The 10,242-nt window shown below is 64.4% G+C and overlaps 1 protein-coding gene across 1 annotated transcript in view; it reads right to left on the bottom strand.

The window, feature by feature from the left end:
* The window catches only part of VOLCADRAFT_94144 (uncharacterized protein), a gene marked incomplete at both ends in the record, with an annotated part of 16,779 nt that extends 7,119 nt beyond the window's left edge, over positions 1-9,660 (bottom strand). The window contains 12 exons of the mRNA XM_002953345.1: positions 204-226; positions 594-641; positions 922-939; positions 1,263-2,141; positions 2,667-5,684; positions 5,877-5,906; positions 6,160-6,340; positions 6,760-6,941; positions 7,337-7,427; positions 8,218-8,291; positions 8,375-8,595; positions 9,618-9,660. Coding sequence (XP_002953391.1) covers positions 204-226; positions 594-641; positions 922-939; positions 1,263-2,141; positions 2,667-5,684; positions 5,877-5,906; positions 6,160-6,340; positions 6,760-6,941; positions 7,337-7,427; positions 8,218-8,291; positions 8,375-8,595; positions 9,618-9,660 — 4,808 coding nt within the window. The remainder of the gene's footprint in view (positions 1-203; positions 227-593; positions 642-921; positions 940-1,262; positions 2,142-2,666; positions 5,685-5,876; positions 5,907-6,159; positions 6,341-6,759; positions 6,942-7,336; positions 7,428-8,217; positions 8,292-8,374; positions 8,596-9,617) is intronic.
* Between the last annotated feature and the right edge of the window lie 582 nt (positions 9,661-10,242).

Raw genomic sequence — 10,242 nt, 5'->3', positions numbered from 1 at the left:
TTCCCACAGGGCCACGTAACCCAGACCGGCTCCCAGCCCGTCCGACATAACCCCGGGGAGGAGGGGGACCGTCATCATCCCGGCCCATGGCCCCATCCGCATTGACCACGGGCCCCCTAGCCCCACTCGGCCACCACCCCACCCATGCCACCCCTACTCACGCCACCACTACCCACTACCCCTACCCTACCCCTGTCCCCCACCTTGGAAAGATGGACTCCAGTACCTGGCGACATGGGGGGTCATCCACGAGGGGGGGGGAGGGAAGGAAAAGGTGGCGTGAGCCGCGTGATGGGCCGCAGAGCTACCGAGGTGGATTCAGCACGGTCTTCTGACCGCTACGACAGCTGGGAGCAGGATGGCAAGGAAGCCACATGTGTTCCGATGACGATGTGCCGTAGGTGGCTGTCGCCACCTGCATACCCTCCCCCTCCCTCGCCCCCCCCACACCGTCCTCCCCAAGCCCGGCTACAGCTGCCTCGCCAGTTGAGTGTCGAAGGCCTCACAAGCCGGCGGCCACGGGGGCTGGCGGCCGGGACACCAAGAGACGTCCTTCACCCGCCCCCCGCCCCCGCGGGCCCCCCTCTACCCACCTTGTGCTCGTGCTCCAAAAGAGCCTCCAGTTTGCGCTGAACCTCAATCTGGGGGTGCGGGTTCGGGTGTTTGTGGGTTTGGACAGGGTTAGGGGAGGAGACGTAGGGGACATAAGGGGGATGAATCAACCCGGGGGGCGGGAACGGAGGTCCGCGGGGAGGGGAGGGGAGGGGAGGGTAGAGCCGCAGTGGGGAGTCAGATAAACGGTTGGCTCCTATCTGAAACGGGAGTGCCTTATCTGGAGTCTATCGCCCGGGAGCTGCACGCGTCAGGACCGGGTGGGGTCAGGCGAGCAGAGAATCAGGAGAATCCGGCAGCACCACCCACCCCGTGGATCACCCCGTGCTGAGCATACGGGGGCGAAGGGGGTAGAGGTACAAAGAGGCAGGGCCCGGCAAGGAGGACAACAACCACTGGTCGCAAAAGAGCGGGCACACTGCGCCTGACCACACTTCCGCTACCCCCCACCCACCCCACCTCCCCAGCATCCCTAACTAATGCAGAGATCCCCCGCGCCCTCCAAAAACTGAAACTGACGACCCCCGTGCGCACAAACTCCAACACACATACACACACGCCCAGGAAGGCCCCCGCAGTCCATACTTTCCGCCATGTACGGCAATATGCATTGCAGGATTACCTGTTGCAGTACACACTACGCGCCGTACCTGTTCGGTCACCTCGGTCTGCGTGATTACCGCCACCGCGCGCCCACTTGACGGTTCCAAGCGCACACACGCATACACGTCGTGCCACTCGTGCTCGTCGCCCGGCTCTTCGTCCTCGCTTTCGTCGCGGGACAGTGACGTCAGCAAGCTCATCAACCGGTCCTTGGTGTTACGCCGTCGTAGTGGCGGCGGGCGCGCTGACATGCCGCTGGGCGTCATCATACCAGACCCCGTGCATGTTGCCGTACCGCTCGAACCGCCGCGGACGTCAACAGCGGGGGAACTGACGGTAGCAGTGGCGGCCGCCGCCGCGGCGGGGCCGCCGCCGCCGCCGCCACCATCTTCGACTGCCGTGCTCAGCGGTGCCGGACAAGTGACGGCGCTGCTGAGCACCGACGGCGCCGCCAAGGGCGCTGCACGCTTCACCGTAAAGCTGCCGTACCTGACGGTAGCGGCGGCCCCGCCGCCGACGGCGCCAACGGCGAGGCTATCTCCAGCAGCCCAAGTCCGGTGTAGATCACCGGTGTCCCCACCGCCGCCGCCGCCGCCGCCGCCACCGCCGCCGCGCTGCCCCGGGAACACTTCCCCTTGGCCGTTGAGGCTGGGATTTACCAAGTACTGTTCCACTTCACCTGGCGTACCAGTGAACGTCCCCCGGCCCTGAACCACCACGTGCAGCTGCCCCGCAACGCCGTCCAGTGTGGCACCGGACGATATGCCGAAATCCGACACTATCGTCGCGTGCTGATCCATGCAGCCAGCGTCGCCCAACTGCCCCTGCCTGCTGCCATTATTATGAACGTAATCCACCTCGCGAGTTGTTGCCGCTCCGCGGAGGAGCTCAACGACGTCCACATCGGCGCCGACATTTGCATTGAGCTGCGACGCAGAGGCGGAGGCGGTGTCCTGCTGGGTTGGGGGCCCTGAAGGGCCCCTGGACGACGGGCTGCTCAAGCCCGACGCCGTGCAGTGGGCGGCACTTCCCGTTATTGTAGGAGGAGACTGCCGCGGCCCGTGGGGGGCTCCGCGACCCCCGAGCCCCTCGCTGCTGGGTCTCCCCTCCGCCCGGCTTACTGCAGGGAAGGCCAGGCTGGGGGGAGGCGGCAGCTGAGGGCTCGAAGTCCGGTGGGTCAGGGAGTCCTGGGGTTGTAGCTGCCCTAGTGGAAAACGCAATGACGCATCGCCCGCCGCCACCGCCGCCGCCGCTGCCGCCGTCGTCGACGCCACCGCCGCGGCACCTGTATCCGCCACTGTCGCCATCTCCATCATCGCACCGCATTCGGCGGTGGCAGCGCCGGGAGCCCGGGTGCCCTGGCCGGCGGCACCCGATTGCGTCTGCCGTGTTGCAGCAGATGCAATCGGTGAATGCGCAAGACGTGGCGGTGCCTGCAGTCGGTGCACTACCAGGGAGCCGGACAGCTGGTAGCTGTCCGCCCGGGACAAGCCCGAGAGCGCGGATCCGAAACCCCGAAACACGCCGCTGCCGATGCCTCCGGCCCCGCCGGCACCGCCGCCGCTGCCGTACCCTAGGTCTTCCGTCTCGAGTAACCCTGACGCCAAGCCAAGGTTGAGGCTGGGCATCGCCGCGTTGTGGCTAGGTGTGAGGCGATCCAAGCCGCCGCCGCTGCTGTTTAGGTGTGCCAGCACGACGCTAGGCAGGTTGAAGCCGCCCACACCCTCCACCTGCTGCTCCACCGCCACCTCCAGCTCTCCGCATTCCAGCAGCATGCCGCTGCTGACGGCGGCGCTGCGACCGCCACCACCGCCGCCGCCGCCACCGCTGCTGTCTACCTGGTGCCGCATAGTGCTGCCCGCCGACCAGTGCGCCTCCGACGCCAGTGCCATAGGCGGTCGCGGCACCAGATCCCCCTCCATGTCCGCCGGCTCCTCCTCATGACTGCCCCGTTGCTCGCCGCCCTCCTCCTGAATAGACGACAGCAGGTTGCAGCTGCTGCGGAAGCCCGGGGAACTGCCGCTAGCGCCGGACCCAACCAGACTGCTGACGCACGCAAGCAGCGGCCCGGCGGGTCCCAAGCCGGGGGGGGACCCTGCCGCCAGCATATCCCGCGGCACCACCGCTGCAACCCCCGACATGCCGGGACCCCGGGGGCTCCCCTGCACCCGCAGCGCCGCCGCCACCGGGCTCAGCGGCGCGCGAGTGGCACCGCCGCTGCCGGGAGAACCAGCGGTGGAGGCGGCGATGCCAACGGGATTAGAGCCGTACTGCCGAGGGCCGCCCAACGCCGAGTCCGGATGGTGCACTGGGCCCATCACCTCCTGGCCGTTCGCATCCATGAAAGTGGGCTGCACCTCCACCAGGCTGACCGCCAGGGGGCCCGGCGACGGAGCCCGATCCCGCTTGGGGTCCGCATACGTGTGCGCGTGTGCGTCCAGGTACGGGTTGTCAACGGAGCGCGACCGCAAGAGGCCGCCGGCTCCCCCACGCACGCGAGCCGAGGTACGCGGTGACGTGGCGTTACTGGATGTGCCGCTGCTGGCGAACAGCATGCCGGTGCCGGTGCCCTTGCGGCTGCTGCAGCCGCTGGCCGCCAGGCCCACGGGCTCAGCGCTGGCGGAGCGGCGGAAGGCGGAGCTGGCGGAGGCGGCCAGCGCGCCGATGGCAACGGCACTTCCACCGCCGCCGCCGCCCAGCAGGATGAACGAGCCGTGACGGCCGACACGGGAGCTTCGCGAAGACGAGACCAGGGAGGCGCGCTCTGTGGCACTTTCGTCGTTAACAACGGCACCCAGCCCCAGCCCCAGGCCGAAACCCAGGCCCAGGCTAGCACCCGAGTCAGCGGCCGGCCTGTGCGAGTCCGTGCTAAAATGGAGCTGTGGGTGAGCAGGTTGCGTGACGGCGCTGCGACCAAATGACCGAGTGAGGGGCAGCTTGGCATTGGGGGCCTCCCTGTCGAGGTTGAGCTGCGTCAGGGAGCGGGAGCGCTGCGAGGCAAGAGTCCCGCGGAGGCTGCTGTTGTCGTCGTCGGCAAAGAGACCGCTGACGCGGACATCGGTGTCGGTTTTGCTGGCGGTGCTTTGACGTCCCGGAAGCTCTTCAGGATGGCGCTGTAGGTGCGGGTGTTGCATGTGTGCTTGTTGATGGGATTGCGGCGACGTGCCGGTGGCGGTAGAGGGGGCGGGAACTCCAGAGAACGTTTCCTGGGCGACGGACACCGGCTCAGCGGAGGCAGCGGCCAGGATGCGGCCTGGTACGCAGATTAGCTGCACCGTGCCGATGGTTTGTTGTGTGCCATGTGAGGTGGTGCCGTCTTCGCTGCCACTCCTCGTGCCCGTGCTGGTTCCCCCGACGTGCTCATGCGGACCCGACAGAGGAATCCCCGACGGCAAATCGCGCAAGTGCTCATCCGTTGCTGCACGCACTGCCGTCTGATCAAATGACGTACCCCCGCCGACGGCTCCTTCGCCGCCGCCGCCGCCGCTGACAGGCCCAGGTTGCGCCGCCTGCAGCGGCAGCCCAGACGTCCACGCCACGGCCCCGCCAGGTCTGCCCGCGTTCGCTGCCGCTGCCGCTGCCGGCGGCAGCGGCCCTGCTCCACCCTGACTGTCAGCCCTACTGTTGAGGAGCACCGGATGGATCACCGCCGCTGCCGTAGCCGCCACCTCCGCCAAGTGTCCCGCGGTAACGGGGGGTTTCAGCAGCCGTGGCTCCGCACGCAGTCCCCCGGGGCCCACACCCGTCGTCCCGAGGAACGACGGCTGGCGGCTGGCGACGGTACTCCCCGGCCGCGATGCGCCTGGGCTGACTATGCCCACACGACCTGCCAAGCTCATTACAGAAGTACAGCGCCGTACGGAGCGCCGCATGCCGCCGCCGCCACCTGCGGCTGCGGCGGCAGCCGCTGCTGCCGCCGCCGCCCCTGCTGCCTGCCCTGCTCCTCCGCCGTGCATCATCATCACACCGCTCCTCCTGCCGGCCGCAGCAGCTGACGCAACGCCGGTGAGGATCCCACCTCTGCGACTGGAGCCGCCCAGAACCCCGCGCATGCTGCCCGGCGATATCCGCGTCACGGAGCCCTCCCGGCTGACCAAGCCGCTCCGAGCGCTTCGCAAGCTGGTGTTACCTCCGCCACCGCCGCCGCCACCCAGGGTGCGGCCGCCGCCGCGACCCCCTTGGCCGATAACCTCCAGCCCCTCCCCACGCGACCCCGGGCCCTGCGCGGCGCCCGGGGCCCCTACACGCCCAATACTCCCCTGGCCATCCGGACCTCCGGCCTGGAGGACGAAGCGGCTCCCCCCGGGGCGGTCCCGGTTAGCGGCCGACCGCGCACGGGGCCCATGTCGGCCGGGACTGTGCTGCCCCCCGGCTCCCCCGCTGGGCCCCGTGGCGACACTGGCGGCAGTGGGTAACCCGTGCTGAGGCTGCTTTATCCTCCGGGGCACCTTGATCACCCGCCGGAACTCCTGAAGGAGAGGAGAGGGGGGTGAAGGGGTGGGTGGGTTGGGGTGGAGGGGGTTGAGAGGAGCCACGTACCCCGGAGGGGGAAAGGGAGGGTTTGAGTAGGATCATACCAGACAAGATGCAAGGAAGCAACAGCCGACGTCCAAAGCCACGAGCCCAAGGTAAGGAGAGGGGGAAAGGGGACGGGTACGTACCGGTACCTGCGTATGCGACCCCAAATGGTGCTGGAGTGGTGTAACGGAGGAAAGAGACAACGACCGGTCGGTGATGGCGTGGTGGAGGGGTGTGGAAGGCGATAGGAAAGAATGCACATACAGGCGCATACAGGCGCGCGAGGAGTGAGATGCGGGTTGGGGAAAGGGAGGTAGCCAGCCGCTTGCAACCCCAACCCCCAAATTCCGCTCGCGCTCCCCCTCTGTCCCCTCCACCAGCGGCAGTTGGACGTCGGCAGCCTCCCCCTCGCCATCCCCCACTCACAGTCTCAGTCGCCATGGCTATCTCAAACGCCTGCATCGCTTCCGGGTCGAACCGGAAGAGCCGCTTGAGCGGGTGTGTGGAGGCGGACAGCGCCGTGAGGGAGGCCCCCGGCTGGGGCGTGTAGCTGCTGACCAGGTTCCCCATGTACTGCTGGCTGCGGGGGTTCTGGTACACCACCCGCCTGCGGGGCGGGGCGGGTGCGCCGGTGGGAGTGTAGTTTGGGCGGTCAAGTTAAACCTCCGAGATACAGGTCTCTATGGCTGTGCTGTGCTGTGCTGTGCTGTGGTGCGGTGTGCCGGTCTAGGCCAGGTGTCTGGGCTTCAGTTGAAAGGTGCGCGCTAGCGCTACTGCGGGGCCGCTACTACCCATCGGTCCCAGGACTACGGTGCCCGGAGCGCCGATTGAGGCGCAGTGGTGGTAACACAGTGCCTTCACATGCCAAGAAATGGACTAACGAGGTTGGACCGCTTGGGGGCTTTGGGGGGGTTCCGTATCCCTGGTCAGTCCCTGAACCGGCCCTGTGGCCCTGCGGCCCTGCACATTCCCAGGTTTCTTCTCCTGCCCTGCCCTGCCCTGTCTGAGGCCGTGCACCCGCCTCACCCGTCCAGCAGCATCGCCGTGACAATGGCGGGTATGGTGGTCAGCGCCATTTCCTGTTGCCGCATGGCGGATAGGTCATCCAGACGGCTGAGCTTGTGGGACACGGCCAGTGCCGGCCGGGCCCCCCCAGAGCCCTCCGAGGACAGCAACCCCCCGGCATCCTCCACCAGGCAGGACTTGACCTGGGGTGCAGCGGGGGGAAGCCGGAGGGGGGGAAAACCCCGGACGGCACAGAGGGCACATGCAAGTAAGAGTTAGCAACATCACTGCCTAGAGCCAGTGGGGTACGTGGGGGAAGTGGAGGCTACAAGGGAAAGGGGACTTGGGGAGGGCGGGAAATGGACTTGGAGATTTCGCCCACAGTGCCCATGTCACCCACGTGGTGAGATGAGGAAAGCCGTTGCAGTGATGTCGTAATGCGAATATGTGAATGAAGGCCCGGGCCGCTGCGCCGCGCCCTGCAAGTCAGCCACCCCACGCACCCCGCCCCGTCCGCCGCATAACCCGTGCCTCCGGCCAGTTTTCCCCTCCCCAACCAACTAGCCAACCAACCAACCGACTGACTCAGTCAGCCCACCGTGAGAGTGAGGTTATAGACTCCGTCATGGAGCTGGACGCCGTCCTCCAGCGGGTATACCACAGTGCCGGCGCAGTGGCTGGAGGCGCACCTGCTTGCAGGGGCCCATGGGAAGGGTGTGTGTAGCATGGGCCAAGACGGGAGAGAGCGGAATGGGATGGGAACAGGTGACGGTGCACCCTGGGGCTGGGGCGGTGATGATGGGCTGGTGAGGAGCCGCGTCAGCTGCAGCGCATGGCAGGGATGAGCGTTCGCAAGTTTAAGACCCCGGTAAGGGGTGGCGGTGGTTGCGCTACGTGGTGTGGTATGGCGGGGGGGAGAGGGGACGGGAAAACGTGTTTCTCAGGCGGTACGAGACTCTAGCACGGCCTGTGGGTCCCCCTGGTAAGAAAAGCCGTCGAGGAGCTAGCTAGCATTGCATGTACGAGTTCACGGGAAGAGGGGCCAAGCATGCAGCTGTGTGTAAGGCTGCGTGCGGCTGAGAAGGCTGCGAACGGCGTGGCGTCGGTGTAGTTGGGACGATGGGTAGGGGGACGGGAAGAGCGGGTTTGTGTGAAGTGAAGCTGATGTGAGGTAATGTGAGGTAATGGTCGACGGTGGGGCGGGATGTAGGGCATGTGAAGTTTGGGCCGTGTCGTGTGATGATGCTACCGACCGGCCATCAGGAAGAGGGACGTCGACCGGGGTAAGGAAGGGGGGGTGCAGGTGCAGGTGTCAGGGAGTGATGAACGCTGGGGAAGCGGCAGTCCGGGGCAAAGTAGAGCCTTCACTCGAACCAAGGGGGCATCAGCCACCCCTACTAGATGTACAGCTGGACCACGGCGTGGCTCGGGAACTATGCTGGCGCATGCCCCTGTCCGCCAACGCGTGTCCTTCCATACCTCACGAGCTTTGCAAATTGCTCTGCGAGCTCTGCATCAGCCACCAGCCATGCCCCAAGCCGCATGAGGTAATCCTGCGGGATGGGGTGGGCAATTTTTACCCTGCCAGGTCTCCACCATTCAGGTTACCGCAACGACATCCCTGTGCCGTGCACACCTGACGGCTGCTGCAGCCTAGATGATTTAATAATGAGCCAGATGCAAAGGCAACGCTGAAAACCTCGCTTGCCGCCGTGCCCTCAGTGCCACATATGGTCGGGTCGGCGTCATCGCGAGCAAGCACAAGATAGGCCAAAAGATCTGCATCCGCTTGCTTAGGTTGTCTTATGAACAAGTCAATATTGACCCGCTCGAGTCTTGCGCAACCACTCCTGCCGTCTGCAAATGGTGCCACGGAATTGCTGTCCGAATTAGCGTTGTGCGACTTAGAAAGCCTAGACTACTCAGGCTAAAGGTAATTGATGTGGTTATGCCATTTCGCACATGCCGTTTCACACCTGGATGTATGTCATCGGAATTGAGTAGCCGTTCGCGAGACCGGCCGTGAACTCCTCTCGATGGGCAAAGGCAGCCAAGCAGCCCACCCAGGCCCATCTCGCGGACCTAACCTGCGGCCCTGACCTAGCTGGGCTCCATGCGTCAAGGCGTACTTCCTGTCAGAACCTTCGGACAATTGCCATTTGAGCGTAACTGGCTACAACAAATGGCCAATCCTTATGTACACCAGGTAGCATTACTTTGGATGTGGTATGTGCTTCTACGTCCTGCCTCAAATGATCGTCCTGTACGGCCTGTGAGGACAACCGCTGTAGCCGCGTTACTGAGCACTAGCTGCCATCATTACGTAAAACTCCCGAACCTCATTCCTCTGGCATGACTGGCTCATTGCGTTAACCGCTTTCATGGAAAGCGGTTCGTAACCTGCCAACGATAGCTGATGCCTCTTAACCTAACGTGGGTTATGTCCTAATATCATCGATTGCATATATTCTTAAATTTATCTCTACATTGTGTCGTAGATGTACATGTGCGTGGCCTCGGGAGGGTTTGTCAGTGTGGGAGTTCGCTGCGTGTTCATGCCGCCCGAAAGGACAGGCGCAGAGATGTGTAATGGACAAAATAACAATCTCAAGACGTTCAGGACGCCGGGAAGCCGATATCTTCACACAGGTTGGTGATTTTTACATCGCCGACGGAAACCTGACAGTAACCAACTGGCCAACCGCCAAGCGGAACCCTCTCTTTGTGTAAGCAGCTACACACAGCGACTTTATCGGTTCGATGATACATATTGCGCAAACTGTATGCTTCCCCGCGGCGACCTATGGCTGCCGTGAATAGCAGCGCAGTTCCTATGCAGTACGCCTTACCGCCCAGTTCCTTTGCCTTCGTAAGCTAACCTGCTCGCAAGCCTAACTCCCGTCCCATAACCTGGATATTCATATGGAGTTCATTTTCAGAAAACGAGATCATGAAGCAGCAACCGACAACGTTCTCAGTGCCCTAGAGCCTAAAGCCGCCCCCACCGGAGCCCCTGGCTACAAAATCCCACACGCCGCGGACATACGACAGGTGCTGTCCTTTAAATATGTTAAGCCGTGCGAAGAAGAGCGGCATATGCAGCTGAAGGACGGCTTCAGGAGAGCAAATTCGACAATTGCTGGAGCGCGTCGTTCGTGTAAAACACTATGTGAACATATTGTGAAGCTGAGCCGCAATAATGTTCCCCCGGGCGGTCCCATGGTTTGATCCCTTTGGGTCAGTTGGGATTTAGACCAACGTCAGACCAACGCCAGGCCAGCAGGCAGGAGGAACGCAAAAGAGGCCCCCGGACAGGCTCCAGTTGCGTGCTATGTGTGCGGAACCCAGGCCCGCACCGGCCCCCCACCGGTCCTCCTCACATGCGACATCACAGGATTTGCCGACCTCTGCTTCGAGAAGCACAGGACAAGCATCATGAGCCGTGCAGATCAGGAGCGTGCTAGCCGGTCTGGCTCCCCGCTTCCGGCGCACAACGTGATGGGT

Source organism: Volvox carteri, assembly GCF_000143455.1.
Source record: "Volvox carteri f. nagariensis unplaced genomic scaffold VOLCAscaffold_36, whole genome shotgun sequence".
In the NCBI taxonomy this organism is placed as follows: domain Eukaryota; kingdom Viridiplantae; phylum Chlorophyta; class Chlorophyceae; order Chlamydomonadales; family Volvocaceae; genus Volvox; species Volvox carteri.
Note: the sequence above shows the minus strand (reverse complement) of the source record. Positions and strands in the feature narration are given on the sequence as shown.